Genomic DNA, 17,159 nt, shown 5'->3' with positions numbered 1-17,159 from the left:
AAAAACTCAGGGACAGTGTCCAGGCCCTAAGTTCAAGTCCCAGTACTGGCAAAAACAAAACAAAAAACCCTGGAAGCTGGCTGCCAGTGGCTCACACAGCTAATCCTAGCTACAAGGGAGAATGAGATCTGAGGATGGTGGTTCAAAGCCAGCCTGGGCAGAAAAGCCTCTGAGACTCTTATCTCTAATTAACCATTCCAAAACAAAACAAAAAACTGGAAGTGGTGCTGTGACTGAAGTGGTAGAGCACTAGCACAAAGAGGCTCAGAACAGCGTCCAGGCCCTCAGTTCAAGACCCACTAGGGAGAAAACAAAAAACAAAACCTGGTGGAGCTGGACAACAGGGGCTCACACCTGTAATCCTAGCTATTCAGAAGGCTGAGATCTGACTCAAAGCTAGCCAGGTGGGAAAGTCCATGAGATTCTTATCTAATAAACCACTCAGAAAAGGCCAGAAGTGGAGCTGTGGCTCAAGTAGAGTGGTAGCCTTGAGCAAAAAGAAACTCAAGGCTAGCATCCAGACCCTGAGTTCAAACCTCAGGACTGGCACAAAGAAAAGAAGAAGTGGTGAGGCTGGCTTCCGCTGTTAGTACCCAGCCCAGCCCTTTGCCTGGGACAGGTGATTACAGAAACGGCCTGTGAGTCTGTACTTAGGTCTAGTCCAATATTTACATTTTACCAATGTGGAAACTGACGCCTACCATGAGAGCAGCAGCTTCCCTCGATGGTCCATGTGGGTCAAAGCACAAACCACCCACGGCCTGTCTGCACTTCACATCTCCGCTGACCTTTGTCCTCTGGAGTCTCTACCCAGCGTGTCAAAGCCCCCAGATCTGGCCCAGGAAGCCAGCAGCCCGCACCCCACGGCCAGCTGCGTGCGCGGAGCCTGTTTCAATGGTTTATTTGACTCCCAGCTGATGACGGACGGACTTGGAAGCTGCAACAGACTGAGTGCTAGAGGCAGTGCGTGGACACGTAAACAGGACAGAACAAAAACGCCACTTCTGCGCCGTCTGGGACCATCAGAGCCGTGGTCCAGGGTTACATTCAGAGCATGGGGAAAAGTGCAAATAAACGGAATGTGGGGGCGGAGGGGGGAGGGGCTGCTCCCTCCAGGCGTCTGCCACCTCCCTCTCCTGAGTGGGCCTTCCTGCCCTCGACGGCCCTCTCCATTCCTGGGAGGGGACCCTGTGCCAGGAGCCAGTGCTAGACCCTGGACAGAAACAACTGGAGTCTTCTGGAAGGATCAGCTCCTCCAGATGGTGTTAAGGCAGTATGGAAAACCCCATCTCAGGCCGAGATGGGGGAATGCAGGGCTGCCGGGACCCCTGCGGCAACTGGGACAAGGGCTAACAGGGAGATCCGCAGGGCCAGCGCAGGCCTCACACTCCCAATGGCTCCAGAGCGTGTGTGCGTAGTGTTGAAGGCCAAGTGCTGGCACAGTTCTTGCTGTGTGTGTGTAGGGGGAAGGGGGGGCAGCGCTGGGCTGGGTGCATCCTCTGCCCTCCCCAGCTCCCTGGCCGCCAATGGCAGCACAGGTGACAGGGGCCTGGGTGACCCCCAGGCCAGAGTCCCCAGCTCCATGCCTAGCACCACCAGGGAGTTGTTCCAGACACAGGGAAGGCATGGGGCACCCAGCTCCACCCGTCTTTGGTGGTGGCAGAGATGGGGGAGCAATGATGGTCTTTGGAAGGGCGTGATGATGTGGGGAGACAGTGCCCTGGTTTGGTGCTTCCATTTGTAAAGAGCTGGTCCCTGCCTGTCGTACCTCTGACAGCCCAGGCCTACGGCCACAAGGTGCCCCCGTCCCACGGGGCCTGCCTGTGCCCCCCCTTTGTCTCCTCCCCCCCAGCTCCCTTGCCTGCAGCCTTGGGAGAGGGAGAGGTGTCAGAGATTGTGGGGTCCCTCACCAGAGCACCCTAGCTCCTCCTGTCTCAGTTCTCCACACCACTTTCCTGCTTTTCTCTCGGCCAGGCCCGGGCAGCTCCAGCTCCCCCGGGGAACCTCAGGGGCAGCGAGTGCACCCATAGGGGCTCAGCAACTCTCCATGGATGTTCGCCCTCTGGGCCTTCGGGTTCCCAGATGAGGTGGGGACCGGCATGGCTTAGCCCTGGGCCCCGCAGCCCTTGGACACCAACTCCAAGGAAGGGGGAACCTTCTCACTGCTACCCCGGCGTGAACGAGGCCAGGCAGCAGGCTGCCCTCTCCCTGTGCCTGCCACTACTGCAGCTCCTCCAGGGGCCCATTTTCCCGGGGCAGTGCCCCATTGAGGCCGACACTGCTGGCCGCTGGCATCCCCAGGTAGCCCAGTAGGATGTCACTGCGGCGCCGCGACAGCTGCAGAATGTCTTCTGCCAGCGCGGGTACCGAGGTGTACCGCACGTTGTCCAGGTCGAACATGTCCCTCAGGTAGTGCACGATCTGGTGCTGGGGGTACAACAGGCGTCAGCTTGCGTGCCCCAGTGATGCTCTCCACACCCAACCGAGCCCCTTCTCTACGGCCAGGGCTCTAGCCCATCCTCCCCCTCCATTGGCACCTCTGGGGGCTCCTGGGTACCTTGAAGAAAGCACAGACTTCGGCCAGCTGGGGCTTGGGGCCAAGGAAGCCGAAGGCCAGGACAGGGCTGACGTGCTCCGATACGGAGTAGAAATGGGAGATGAAGCCGTCGGGCACCTGTGGGGGAGAGGAAGGACTAAAAAATGTGGGGTCCAGGGGGTGAGGGTTTACCAAGCCCATGGTAGGGGTGTGGAATCAACTGAAAGGCTCCTTTATAGCCCAGCTACTTCACCTTTCCAGTGCTTGGGAAAGCGGCTTGGGGGCGTGGCAGTGCGAGGTGGGTGTGAGGCGGCCTCGGGTAGGAAGCACCCCGGCACAGGCTGTGTGCGGCAGAGCCACACAGGGGAGCAGGGCAGGGCCCGGCAGCGTGCTGGGCAGGAGGGCTCGGCAGGCTCTCTGGGCATCCTGCCACCGCCATTGTCTAGACTCAGCCAGCCCACTTGTGTGCACAAGCCTCCCCCTTGCCCCAGGCCCCCCCTCCTCTGCTAAGTCCTGAACACATGCTGGGGTCGCTTCCAGCCTTGGCCTTGGAGGTGACAACACTGTCCTCCATGGCTTTTGGGGAGCTCCTAAGGGAGGAGGGGCAATGTCAGGATGGGCAGCCAGCCTGGGGAGTTAAGAAGCCATGGGGACAATGGGCCTCAGGAGCCCCAGGAGGCCTCCGGTGGTGGCCACTTCCCTTCCTCCCTCTAAGGGAGTCTTGGCCATGCCCAGGCTCTGGCATGGCTCTCCTCTGGTCACTTACCATTAGGAGCCTCCTCTTGGCTTTCAGGACCGACCAGCACGCAGTAGCCAGGGCCTAAGGCAGAGAAAAAGACCAGCCAGTGTCAGAACAGGCCTGATCTGCCCCCGGTCTGGGATCAAGCTCTTCTCTGCAGTTTGCCCTTGCCTGGGAAGGAAGATGAAGCTCATCTACCTGAGCTCTGTCCCGTCTCTCCTCTCAATTTGGAGTCAGACACACTATTTCCACTTGATTCTGGACTCTAGTCCCTACTGCTGTGGGTCTCTGGACTTATTGACCTTCCCTGAGCCTCAGTTTCCTCCTCTGTCTACTTCATCTGGGCTTGTGGGAAAAACAGTGATGTCTGTAACCAGCTTAGCTAAAGCCAGTCTAGTCAGGTTCTGTGACTCACACTTGTAATCCTGACTGCTCAGGAGGCTGAGATCTGATGAGATTTGACAATCACAGTTTGAGGCAAGGAGGGAGGGGAGGCAGCAAAGTCTGTGGGACTCTTTATATTCAATTAACCACCAAAAAGCCAGACGTGAACCTGTGGCTCAAATGGCAGAGCATTAGCTTTGAGGGAAAAAGTAAGAGATAGTACCAAGGCCATTTAATTTTTTTCAGTCCTGGAGCTGGAAGTCAGGTCTTAGACACTGTCCCTGAGCTCTTTTGCTCAAGGCTAGCACTCTACTACTTTGAGCCACAGCACCATTTCTGGTGATAGTTAACTGGAGATAAGTCTCATGGACTTTCTTTTCTGGATTGGTTTGAACTGCGATCCTCAGATCTCAGCTCCTATTATAGTTGTGAGCCTCTGGCACCTGGCTGGTGTTTTTCCCTATTTTGGCTTAACTAATTGGACTGAATCAAAACTGGGCTGAACTAATGCCATCTCTGACCAAGCAGACCTGCCCAGGCGAAACAATGTGAGGGAACTCTCATGCGAAACTCATGGAAGTGGGTGTCTGGACTGGACCCCAGCAGTCCTAGATCGTGGAGGCAGGTGCAGACAGGAACTGTCTGATGGGCACCCAGCCCTGGTGTCCCCAGCAAGGATGGCAGGAAGGGGCTCAAGCAACGGCCTGGGACCAGGTGATGGGGTGGAAGGGGGGGGGGTTGGCCCACCGTCTCCTTGAAGCTGTCTGACAGCCAGCGGTTCCTCAGGACGGCGAGCACGGAGGACGGGGGGTTCTCCAGGTCCTCGAAGGCGTCCATGAGGATGAAGTCGAGCACAATGTCGAAGAAGCTCATGCACACCACCTATGGGGGGCAGTGCCTGAACCCGCGTGCACACGAAGGCCTCATCCACCACGTATGACTGAGCTCACACGTATGTGAGGGCTTCATCTCCCTGTTCGCTTGAGCCCATGTGCAGGTGGACGCCTCGTTTCCCCGTTTTGTACTGGGGCGCAGCAGGGGCTGCCCTCATACATAGGCCTGGGATAGAACAGGAACCCATGCTCTGGCCAGCGCCAGCGCCATCTCGGCTGCCTGGAAGCAGTGGAAGTCCGCAGCCCCGGCCTCCAGCCACGACCTCGGTAGAGGGGATCAGGTACTCACCCCACGGCCTTCCAGCTCTAGCCGGGTGGTGGTCCAGGTCTCAGGCCGCAGTGCATAGCTCAGCATCTCCTCATAGCTCTCCAGAAAGCCTTTGGGGCTCTGTGGAGACAAGCACAGCCTGTTCTGTGTTGTGGGGAGAGGCCCTGAGACCTGGCGGGACCCTCGCAGGGACGAGCTGGGCTAGAGCATGGGGATGTGGCAAGGGAGGCCTGCAGCTTCGCCCTGGAATCACCTCCCCATGGCAGTGTATTGTCTGGAGAACTTAGGTACGAGCACCTGCGGCTGGCCAGGGCGGTGTGAAGCCCGCCAGCACGCTCCCACTCTACAAACAGCTAGGAGCAAAGATCCAAATCTTTGCAACCTTGTGCCTCAGGAGCAAGGAGGAGGAAAGCGCAGCCCCATGTTTACCTGGTCTGGGCAGCACCAGCCCAGTGCCCATCAGCACCAGGTGCACATCAGCAGTGCAAGAGTTGCATGGAGTTAGGGTTGAGATTCAGTGCATGCAGGCGTGGCTAACACGCCATAGAGGCATGCCTTCCCCCGTTCGGGGCCACGCCCACAGGGCTCAGATGGGCTTTAGAGTGGCTCACAGACAGTAAGGAAATGGCCCAATTGTACAACTCCAGAGACTGGGCACTACATCTATCCAGATGGGGCCAGTCCGGGCTCCACCTGCCTAGGGACCCCTAATGGGACTTAGCATAGGCTTTGGTGTTTGGGGGCTACCCAGTGGCCCCTTCCATTGTGTGTGCGTGTGCCTGCGTGTGTGTGTGTGTGTGTGCGTGTGTGTGTGTGTGTGTGCTGATACTAAGGCTTGACCTCAGGGCTTAGGTGCATTTTCATTCAAAGCTAAACTCTATCACTAGAGCCACACCTCCACTTTTAGTTTTTATATATCTGCCAGGCGGAAGAGCAACTGGAGGTGAACTGAGGTGTAGCACAGAGCTCACGAAGGCAGATGCTGGACGGGTTAACCCCTGACCACCTGCACCATAGGCTCTGGTCCTAGAGCCATCCTACGGTCCCCTTCTCGCTCTCTTCCATGTGTATTTCACAGTAAAGTTGTTTCAGCTAAAAAGAGAATTGAAGGGCTGGGAAGGTGGCTCAGTGGAAGAGTGCTTGCTTGCCTTGCATATATGAAGCCCTGGGTTCGATTCCTCAGCACCCCATAAGCAGACAAAGCTGGAAGTGGCACTGTGGCTCAAGTGGTAGAGCGCTAGCCTTAAGCTGAAGAGCTGAGGGACAGCGCCAAGGCCCAGAGTTCAAGACCCACAACTGACAAAAAAGAGAGAGAAAGAGGGAGACAGAGGGGGAGGGAGAGAGAGAGAGAGAGAGGGAGAGGGAGAGGGAGAGGGAGAGGGAGAGAGGGAGAAAGAGAGAGAGAGAGAGAGAGAGAGAGAATTGAGCCAGGATCTAGTGGCTCATGCCTGTAATCCTAACTACCCAGGAGGCTGAGATCTGACAATCCAGGTTTGAAGCCAGTCAGGGCAGGAAAGTGTTAGGACTCTTATCTCCAACTAACAAGCTAGAAGTGGTGCTGTGACTCAAGTGGCAGAGTGCTAGTCTTGAGCATAACAGCTCAGGGACAGTGTCCACGACCCGAGTTCAAGCCTCAGGATCTATTACCAAAAAAAACAATGGAAATAATGTACTAAGAGCAGAGGCAGCACATGCCAAAGCCCAGGGCAGCGCAGCATGAAGCAGCAGCAGAGCATCTAGCCTGCAGCAGAGCCCAGGGCAGCGCAGCATGAAGCAGCAGCAGAGCATCTAGCCTGCAGCAGAGCCCCGCGCCCCTCAGTCTGGACAATGCGAGGCGCCCACACTCACGTACCAGCTCCAGCTCCCATCATGGGTGGCAGCCGTGACGGACATCTTACAAAGGTGGAAGATGTGAGAAGATGAAGGGTTCTTGTTCGTTTGTTGTTTTGTGCCAGTACTAGGGCTTGAACTCAGTATTTTGCATTCTTGCTTAGCTTTTCTAAAAGCTCAAGGCTGGTGCCCCACCACTTGAGTCACAACTCCACTTCTGCCTTCTTGGTGATTAATTGGAGATAAATCTCCCAGCCTTTCCCGCCTGGGCTGGCTTTGAACTGGATTCTGGGATCTTCCAATCTCAACATTCTGAGTAGAATTACAAACCCTACCTCTTACTAAACAGGCACTCTACCACTTCAGCCATACTACCAGCCTGGGCTTTTGCTGGTTATTATGGAGTCTATTATACTTTTCTGTTCAGGAATGTGTAATCCTTCAACTCTCAGCCTTTCTAGGATTACAGGTGTGAGCCTGTAAGTGCGGGGCTTTTCAGATGTGATTTGTAGGATTACCAAGCATGTGAGAAGAAAAGACTCAGACATGAGAAAACTGTACCAAACCCATATAAACAAGCACAAGTGGGTAATAAACTGAAAAAATGACGGCACCTCATCCATAATCAAAGCTCCATAAAGTACCGGGTAAAACAACAAGGACTTCAGATTACTGATACAGGCATGACACAATGTTCTTGGAATGTAAGTGCCAAGGCTTCTCAGAGGCCAAACTGGCAAGCTCCACTGGTCAACAGAATGACCTGCTGCAGCCTGAACTCCCAGGGCCTCCCAGGGATCTGTGTGAGGATGCCCACGGTGAAGAGCAGATGCCACCCAAACAGGTTCGTGTATTAGAAATAGGCCACAGCCAGCCCACACAATGGAGGGCTGTGCACTCAGCAGCAATCACTCCAAGTCCTCGTGTGTAGAGATGAATGAGGTACACTGTACACTGTGATTCCACAATGTCAAGTTTGTGGGCCGACGGGAGGGCACATGGGCTGAGGACTATGTCCAAGGGGCAGTGTCCACGAAGCTGGTGGGCGGGCACAGACTGCAGCAGGGTCAGAGGGCACAGGGGACCTTTTACTGTTGTACTGTACAGTTGGTAAATTTTATACAATTGAGCCAGAAGTAAAAAAATCAGACAAGAAATTACTTATTACCTTACTGATGTAAATGTAACCTCTCTGTACAGCATCTTTACAAGAAAATAAAACTAAAAAAAAAAAATAAATCAGGGGCTGGGAAGGTGGCTCAGTGGTAGAGCACTTGCCTTGCATGCCTGAGGCCCTGGGTTCGATTCCTCTGCACCACACAAGCAGAAAGAAAAAAGCCGGAATTGGCACTGTGGCTCAAGTGGTAGAGCGCTAGCCTTGAGCTGAAGAGCTGAGGGACAGTGCCCAGGCCCAGAGTTCAGGCCCCACGACCGGACTCAAAAAAAAAAAAAAAAATCAGAACAGACCTCTTATTTTTCAAAGTTGGTTTGGGGAAAGTCTCAGCCCTTTCCCAGATCTCTGATGGCTACAGGATGCCCTCACAGCTCATTCTCGGGTTTATTTTTTGTTGGTCATGGGGCTTAAACTCTGGGCTTGGGCGCTGTCCCTGTGCTCTTCAGCTCAAGGCAAGCGCTCTACCGCTTGAGCCACAGCACCACTTCTGGTTTTCTGGTCATTAATTTGAGATAAGAGTCTCATGGACTTTCCTGCCCAGGCTGGCTTTGAACCATGATCCTCAGATCTCAGCCTCCTAAATAGGATTATAGGTGTGAGTCACTGGTTCCCAGCTTTATTTTACTTTTCAAAATAGATTTCAGGCCTATACATTCAATCTATACATTTCTTTCACATATATTTTCTTTTACTTTGTGTGTGTGCTCGTGCACGCGTGCACATGTGCATGAGTGTATATGCCAATACTGGGGCTTGAACTCAGGGCCTAGATGCTGTCCCTGAGCTTTTTTGCTCAAGGCTGGTGCTCTACTCCTTAAGCCACAGTTCCACTTCTGGCTTTTTAGTGGGTAACTAACGGTAAGAATCTCATAGACTTTCTTGCCTGGCCTGGCTTCAAAGCATGATTGTTGGATCTCAGCTTCCTGAGTAGCTAGAATTACAGATATGAGCCACTGGTATCTGGCTTTTGTACAACCTTTTGAAGTTTAGGGGGGAGAAAAAAGGGAAAGGAAACAGACCAGCAGGGTAGAATAGGGGTACATATGGGGGCTGGGGATCCCGGCCGCAGCTACCTTTTCAGCTCTGGTCATCAAGCCAGCCACCATCTGCCGGCCGACCTCCCCAAAGAACAGCTGGTTGCTCTTGTCCTCCAGAAGCCCCTGAGGAATGAAGGAGGACAGCGGGTGAGCGGCCAGCCTCCCCAAGCCCGCGGAGAGGGGAGCCACAGGCCTGCCCCCGTGTGGAGTGCTCACCTCAAAGGCCTGCCGAACACAGTGCAGCTTGGCCAGGAAGTCCTGGTCGCTGTAGCAGCCCAGCAGCTCTGTCCTGAGGGGAGTGGCGGTGTTACTACACAGGCCCTGCCCAGCAGAGCCCAAGCCCTTCTCCCCGCCCCCCACGCCCAGCCTGGCCCTGTCTTGCTCTGGCAGGGGACCTCTGGCTAGTGCCAAGGTCCTGGGCCCTGGGTGCAGGTGGCAGGTCTGGTCATGAGAGCTGGGCTCATGCTGATGTCTGCCTCCTTTAACCACAACCCATTGATAATCCTCACCCACAAAGGACGAAAATGGCCAAACTCCTCGGCAGAGATGGGCAGGGCTCTGCCACTGTGGCTGTCTTCTTCCCACCCACCACCCAGGGGCCCTTTTTCCTTTTCCTTTCTTTTGTGCTGGCACTGGGGCTGAGCCCTCAGCTGTCACGGAGGTCACCCCAGCCTCCCGCCCCCTCTGCCCACGCCTCCACTCCCCTCACCTGAGGGTCCGGCAGGCCACCTGCCCCTCCTTCACCAGCTGCAGGGCCTCCTCATAGGCGGCGGCGGGCCTGGAGAGGGGGATGGGAAAATCCCCAACCTGCAGGGACTCAAAGAGCTGGAGGGAGACGGGGGGAAGGGCAAGGGGACCTGTAAGCAGCACCCTGGGGGGGGGACAGGGCACCTGCCCTCCCTGGCAGCACACTCTAACCCATGGGCCTACCAGGATACATCAAAGGGAGCCTCGCCATGCCATGAATGGGAGGCCTGGGCTCAAGTTCCACCCTGGACCTCCACATTGCCCCCTCAGTGCCTGTCCCCCAATGACTGCCTCCTGGACACATGCACGCTCTGTCCTCTCGTCCTCGGGGAGACATTATGTTTCCCCCAACATGGCAAAGGCAGGAAGCAATGCTGTGCCACGAGCTCCAGCAGTGGGCTGGAGGAACGAGAGGTCAGTATGGACAGAGTGATCACCCACTAGGCCCCCAAACTCTGCCTGGTCGGCCCCCCAGCTCCCCCAAACTCTGCCTGGTCGGCCTCCCAGCTCCCCCTCCTGCTACCCCCCCCACCCCCGCAAGTCACCTCGGTGGCGGAGAAGAAGGAGTCCTCGGAGGCCAGACTGTCCTCGTCGTCAGCCCGCAGGCGCAGTGAGCCCTCCGTCAGGGGCAGCATGAGGGTCCTCTCTAGAACAGAGCTGAGCTGAGCCCCCACGAGAGCTGGCGGGAACCCCGGCACCCAATGCTGCCGCCAGCCCGCAGAGGCTCCGCCTGGGTGGGCGAGCTGGGGGCTGCAAGGCTGCCGCGGCATGCTGGGAGGTGGCACCGAGCAGGTGCGCATGCTCACTACAGCCCCACCGTCAGACTGAGGTCTGGCAGCAGGAGTGGACGGTGTGTTGTGGTTGGCAGGTGGCTGTCCTCCCTGGGAGGCTGAGCGACCTCCAGGAGAGGAAGTGCCAGAGGAAGGGGGACTCCAGCGGCCAGAGCCACACTCAAGGCCAGAGGGGAGAAACCTCGTTAGCTGGGGAGCCTGGCCAAGCTCTCTGGACCCTAGTGTCCTACAGGTAGCTGGGTGTAAGTGATGTGGAAGGGGTCCTGTGTGCCCCGGGAAGCTCGAGGGGCGGTGCCATGCACTGCAAGGGCACAGCACACCATAGGCACCAGGAGGGAACTGGCCTTGCACTGAGCAGCCAGTGCACTTCAGCAATGCCACCTCCTCCCACCTCCATGAGGCAATGAAGCCTCAGCCTTCAGGCCTGCTTTGGGCTAACCACTGCGTGAGCCAACCCATCCTCCACCCACCGCCGGGCACCAGCAGGACAAGGGGTCGCCCAAAGCCCCCGAAGAGCTGTTGGGTGGGGGGTGCAGACACCTAAGCCCTGGGGTTGGCACCCAAGGGGCAGGGGCCAGCAATGCCCAGGCCTCATCTCAGCTCTACTCCTGCCTCAGTTTCCCCATCTGGCAAAGGATCCAGAGATTGTGATGCATCTGCAGCCCTGGGGCCCAGGCCCCAGCTCTCCCCTCCCCAGCTCCCCACAGAGGCCCTCACCAAGGTCCAGCAGCATGCTGTCAGAGGGGAAGGTGGAGCCGAACTCTTCCTGCAGATGGTAGGCTCGGTGTAGCAGGGACTCCAGCTTTTCTGCAAACTCCCTGCGCTGAGATTCTGGCTGTGGTGAAAGCAAAGGCATCAGCTCAACCCACTGAGCTCCCAAGCCGGGAGTAAAACTGCCACTGAGCCTGTAATCCTAGCTATTGAGGAAGGCTCCAGGTCCCCTGGTATCCCAAACCTCAATTCCATGGTCCTGTCTCCATTACTGCCTTGTCCCTGGTCGCGGCAGGTTGTGTCAATACCCCAAGTTCTTTTTTTTTTTTGTCAGTCATGGGTCTTGAACTCTGGACCTGGGCTGTCCCTCAGCTCTTCAGCTCAAGGCTAGCACTCTACCACTTGAGCCACACAGCCGCTTGTTTTTCTGGTGGTTTATTGGAGATAAGAGTCTCATGGACGTTCTTGCCTGGGCTGGCTTTGAACTGCAATCCTCTGATCTCAGGCTCCTGAGTAGCTAGGATTATAGGCATGAGCCACCGGCGCCTGGCTCCAAGTTCTTTATCTTTATAGTTTCACAAGAAGGTCTAACTTTCTAGCCCAGGCTAGCCGTAAACTTGAGATCCTCCTGCTTCAGCCTCCTAAGTGCTAGGACTACAGGCATGCACCACCATACCTAGCTTCTAGAAAACCTTATATGCAACATGAGACTTTCTACCAAACAAACAGAGCCACTCAACAGCTGAGAACAGCCAGGTTCAGATCTCAGCAGCACCAGTTCCTTTGAGGATTCTGATAAGCAGTCACCCTCTTCCTCAACAGAAATAAGAGTGCCACCTCCAAGCGTCTCAGGAAAGGCTTAAAGCAGAAAAAGGACACAACTTCCGGTGCCACAGTGATTGCTTTTGCATACAAAGAGAGGACCTTGTAGCCCTAAACAAGCTGTGGGCCTAAAATGCATGAACCCTGTGTGCCTGGGAAAGCCTTGAAGGAAGTGGAGATCTTCCTTGCAGAACAGGGCTCCCGCATGCAGGCAGCAGGACAGACAGGGAAGAGCTAGTACTGCGGTATGGGGGTGCTTCGTGAGCTCCAGCACCACGACACTCTGAGGTCATGGCCAGGTGCTGGCAGGGCTAGGCAGCAAGGGGCTGTCTGTCTGGAAAGGATGAGGTGGCAGAGAAGAGGCAGTCCAGGCAGGGCCTTGGCTACAGGCAAGTGGTGTGTGCAGATCCCTCTGCTTACTGTCTTCGAGGAGTGCCCTGCCCCCTGGCTCAGGCCCAGGAAGAGGGGTGCTGTTCCCCAGCCCGGGAGCAGGCCCCAGGTGCAGCGAGAGCCAGCCAGACTAGTTTCCACAGAGGCTGCTAGTGCTGCACCTGCAGTAACTGGACCCTGGGGAGGAGAGGGGGGCAGTCGGCCCGAGGCTGGGAGGAGACAGGCAGCCATTGCGGAGGCCGAGATCAGGACCTTGCTGCTCAGCCTGGAGGTGCACCCACCCCACCCCAACTCTCCCCTCCCCAGGAAAGGAAAGGACACCGCGATCCTCTTTCAAAGAGGAAACTCAAGGAGGTAAAGTGGCCCAGGCACGTGACTAGAGCTTGGGAGAGCAGAAACGGGGGCCCTGGGGCACAAGACTCTAGGCGCACAGGCCACGCTGCTGCAGCGGGGTGGCCATGCTTCACGTGGTGGCTGCCTGCCATCTCTTTCTCTGTGAAATAACCTTGGTGTAGGCCAATGTTTCTTAGGTATGACAGCAGAAGTACAGTGAGCTGGGCAGGGTGATGCACACCTGTAATCCGAGCTACTCCAGAGACTGAGGCCCCATCTCAATCAGTAGAAAGCTAGATGGGGTTGTGCATGCCCAGCATCTCCTTTCAGCTACTAAGAGTAAAAAGGATTATAGCCAAGTACCTATGATGGATCACAGCTGTAATCCTAACTACTCAAGAGGCTGAGATCTGATGATCAAGGTTCAAAGCCAGCCCACATAGTACAGTCCAAGAGACTTTACCTCCCAACATGACACATCCGCAGCCGGTCAATCCCCTCCTCTCCTTGGTGGCCACAGAGAGCCTGACCCACTAACAGCAATCAGATTGCTAGCTGCCTTTCCTGCTCTTGACCTATCACAGACCACTTCAGCGAACATCACCCCAGGACACAGGCCTAGTGTGATCTTTACAGAAATGTTTACTTTTAGCCTAAATTTTCCCTTCAGGACAGAGAAACAAATACTATAGAAAACTTGACCGGTGCCCAAGCAAGGCGTAAGGAAAAAAACAACAAAGGCCTGAGATGCAATTGCCTGTGAGCAGAGCGGCACTGCTGTCCACTCTTCCTGGACACTCCCTCCCTTCCCCTTCATCCTTCACCTCCCCCCTCCCTCCCGCCCTCCTTCAGCCTCTACTTTTTCTTTCTTATTCTTCCTCCCATCCTATTATTCCCTTGCTCCCTCCTCCCCTCCCTCGCTATGTAGCCCAGACTGCCTTGGCTTCCAGAGTTCCAGGATCTCAAGCATGTGCCTCCAACCTGGCACCACAGCAGAGTTGATAAGACTGGCCTATTATCAGGTCTGTTTACCCAGCAATTACCACATCCAGACCCTGTGCTCAGCCTGTTATATAAACTACTTTATTTACTTCGAGTACCTTCATGAACTAGGCCTGCCCCTCTCCCACCCCGCCTACCTCCGACAGTGCCTCAGCCTCGATCTCCAGGTTCCGGAGGTTGTCCCCTGGGGTGGGGGTGCTGCCGCCATCCCCCCTCTGGCCCACACTCAGTGCCTGCTCCCACTTCTGCAGGGCCTCCTCGAACAGCTCCATGCCTGCACACCAGCGACAGAAGGGAGAGTCAGCGCGATTCCCGTGAACTGTGCGGCCAGGCCCCGGGGCAGTGATGGAAGGACCAGAGCCAGTGGACCGTGTGCGCCCCTATGAGGTGGACACTGCTGATCGGGGAATCTGGGACAGCGGAGGTGCCGAATGCTGGAAGGCCATCCTCCCACCACCCCGGGGCCCACCTTGCACATAGAGGCTCTCGGCACTGCCATCCGTGGCGGGCACAGACTCTTCCATCGCTCGGGCTTCCCACGGTCCCGAGCACGCAGCTGTAGGACTGGAGGAGTTCACCACCACCATCTGGGGGCCAGGCACAAAGACAAGGACAGGGCGTGAGTCCTTCCCGACCCTCTGTGGCCCCTCCTCGGCCTGATCGTAGACACATGGCCTCCCTGCTTGAGTGGGCCAAGTGCTCCCAGAAAGTAGCAAGGCAGACGACACGGGGAGCCACGGCTGGCCTGGGGAGCCCAGACCTGCCCAGCCTCTGCTCCATCAGACAGACAGGAGAGCACGCACCGCCCTGCGCTGCCCCTCACCCGCTCCTGCAGGAGCTCCGGGCTCCCTCAGGCAAGAACCCAGTCTTGCTCACCCTGTGTTCCCAGGCCCCAGAGCTGGGGCTCGCTTCTGGCTGAACAGATTTTTTTTTCCTCTTTCTTTTAAAATTTTGTGCTGGTTCTAAGACTTAAATGCAACATCCAGGTGCCATTCTGTAGTTTTTTCCACTCAAGGCTGGTGCTGTACCACTTGAGCTACATTTCCACCTCTGGCTTTATGCTGGCTAACTGGACATAAGGAGTCTCATGGCTTTTTCTGCCCTTTCTGGTTTTGAACTGTGATCCTCAGATCTCAGTCTCTTGAGGAATCTAGGCCTCCAGCTGCTGAATAGATTTCTAAACACATGAACAAAACAAAGCCACACGGTGGGCCAATAATCGTCTCTTATCTCCAGATGGCAGCATTTGCTAGCTCCATGCATCGGCAGGGAACGGCAGCGGGTAGCAGCACAGAGAAGCACCTTCTCGGGGCCTCAGCTCCTCTCTCTGCACCTGTCCCCACCTCCATCCCTGACCAACTCCCAGTGCCTGTGTGGGACCCCTGGAACAGGGTGTGCTGCCCCCTCTCACCGAGGCCAAGCTGTGGGAGGAGCCTGAGTGCTTGCTGGGCTCGATGGAGGAAATGCCGCTCAGTGTATCGTTGCTCTTGCTGCTGGGGCTCTGGACCCTCCGGCTGGAGTAGCCTGTGAAGGACAGGGTGCGGGTCAGGTGGGTGTGCCCCACCGGGCCCTCCTGCCCATCCTCCTTGACCTAAGCTAGTGCCCTGGAGGAAGGACATGCCCAGGGACGCAGACCCTCCGCATGTCCTGCTCACCCGGCACAGCCACCTGAGCTGAGCAATGACTAATAATCCTCTTTCCAAATCACAGTTGAGTCAGATTTAAATAGATATAGATATCAATATGTCCATATAGGGGTGTGTGTGTGTGTGTGTGTGTGTGTGTGCCACTCCTAGGCTTAAATTTAGGGTGTGGGCATTGTGCCTGAGCATTTTTGTTCAAGGCTAATGCTCTACTACTTTTCTGGTAGTAGACCGGAAATAAGAATCTCATAGACTTTCCTGCCTGGGTTGGCTTTGAGCTGTAATTCTCGGACCTCAGCCTCCTGAGTAGCTAGGATTACAGGCGTGAGCCATCTGCCCACAGTGTACCAAAGAATTTCAAGTGAGGGAAGAAAACAGGTTTCTCCTGACAAGATAGGTGTGACAAGGAGCTGTCACAAGATAACCAGGAGCTACAGGGGTTTTCTAAAACCAGGCTGGCCAGCCACAAACCTTGGTGGCTGCCAGGGCTGGGAGAGGGGAGGCGGGGACTAACAAGGGGACAAGGGCATCAGGGAGTGACTGAATAGGCCCTTCATGTGCGTCAAAGCTTGGAAGTATGCTCTAAAAAGGACAACTCTACAAGCAAATTAATCTTTTTTCTTCTTCTTCTTCTTTTTTGGTGCCATTACAGGGGTTAAACTCAGGGTCTCATGCTCTCACTTGGCTTTTTCCACTCAAGGCTGGTGCTCTACCGCTTAAACCCTGCCTCTAATCTGGCACTTTGCTGGCTGATTGGAGACAGAATCTTAGACCTTTTGCTCAGGCTGGCTTCACATCTCGATCCTCAGATCTCGAGGGTCTGCCTCAGGAGCAGCTAGGATCACAGATATGAGGCACCCATGCCCAGCTCCTTCATTTTTTTCCCCCCTTTTTCTTAGTGTGGAAATGGGAGAGATGGTTTGGTGGAAACACTCTAGTGCCTTCTCTGTTCCTGGGGAGAGCGTTCCCCTCCACACAGGTGCCATGCCTACTACTGAATCATGCCCGCCACCCCATCTCTGCTCTCAAAACCCCCTCAAGTAATGAGAACACCCACAACCAGTACCTAGGCCAGACGTGCTCTCACCCCACCAGGCCCTAACAATGACTTCAGGAAGGGGGCTCTACCGTCACCCCAATTTATGGATGAGGGAAACTCGGCTTGAGACAGGCAGGCAGCTCAGCTGACATCCTCGGGGTGTGGCCGTCCGGCACTTCCCACCTACCTTTCTTCACTGACGGGACCTTGCGGGCCATGAGGACGGGCAGGGGCACCGTGCCCAGCTGCTGGCCCCCCACCTCAGGGCCCACCTGCTTCTTCTTCCGCCGGCGCCTCTTCAGCTGGTGGGCAGCCAGAGCCAAGGCCACGGTCCCCAGAGCCGTGGCAAAGAGGACCTTCCGCAGGCCCGGCGTCAAGCGCAGCTGGGAGAATGCAGACTGGGGAAGAGAGAGGAGGCGTGTCACACAGCCCAGGGAAACTCCCAGGGGCAGGACACTCGGTGGAGACAGAAGTCGCCAGCACTGGAAAGGGACCAGACCTGCCTCTCTGAGACAGGACCACAGAGGTATAACACAGCACAAAGCCAGTGCACACACAGGCATGCACAGGCACGCACAGGCACCTGCTACAGAAGGCAATGCTTTGGAATCCCCACCGTTTGCCAACAGAGGAAACTAAGGCTTGTACCTATTAATACAAATGACCATAGCCACGTGCTGGTAGCTCCCACCTGTAATCCTAGCTACTCAGAAGGCTGACGTCTGGGGCTGGGAAGGTGGCTCAGTGGTAGAGTGCTTGCCTTGCATGCCTGAGGCCCTGGGTTCGATTCCTCAGCACCACATAAGCAAAAAGAAAAAAG

The 17,159-nt window shown here is 55.9% G+C and overlaps 1 protein-coding gene across 1 annotated transcript in view; it reads right to left on the bottom strand.

The window, feature by feature from the left end:
• Positions 1-1,129: 1,129 nt before the first annotated feature.
• The window catches only part of Fam73b (family with sequence similarity 73, member B), a 28,852-nt gene continuing 12,822 nt past the window's right edge, over positions 1,130-17,159 (bottom strand). Inside the window, exons 2-15 of the mRNA XM_013021386.1 lie at positions 16,527-16,737; positions 15,069-15,181; positions 14,127-14,244; positions 13,795-13,931; positions 11,117-11,234; positions 10,154-10,254; positions 9,571-9,686; positions 9,078-9,150; positions 8,898-8,984; positions 4,842-4,940; positions 4,407-4,541; positions 3,303-3,356; positions 2,558-2,674; positions 1,130-2,427 (exon numbers count right to left, since the gene is read on the bottom strand). Coding sequence (XP_012876840.1) covers positions 2,221-2,427; positions 2,558-2,674; positions 3,303-3,356; positions 4,407-4,541; positions 4,842-4,940; positions 8,898-8,984; positions 9,078-9,150; positions 9,571-9,686; positions 10,154-10,254; positions 11,117-11,234; positions 13,795-13,931; positions 14,127-14,244; positions 15,069-15,181; positions 16,527-16,737 — 1,686 coding nt within the window. The 3' untranslated portion in view covers positions 1,130-2,220. The remainder of the gene's footprint in view (positions 2,428-2,557; positions 2,675-3,302; positions 3,357-4,406; positions 4,542-4,841; positions 4,941-8,897; positions 8,985-9,077; positions 9,151-9,570; positions 9,687-10,153; positions 10,255-11,116; positions 11,235-13,794; positions 13,932-14,126; positions 14,245-15,068; positions 15,182-16,526; positions 16,738-17,159) is intronic.

Source organism: Dipodomys ordii, unplaced genomic scaffold (assembly GCF_000151885.1).
Source record: "Dipodomys ordii isolate 6190 unplaced genomic scaffold, Dord_2.0 Scaffold55, whole genome shotgun sequence".
In the NCBI taxonomy this organism is placed as follows: domain Eukaryota; kingdom Metazoa; phylum Chordata; class Mammalia; order Rodentia; family Heteromyidae; genus Dipodomys; species Dipodomys ordii.
Note: the sequence above shows the minus strand (reverse complement) of the source record. Positions and strands in the feature narration are given on the sequence as shown.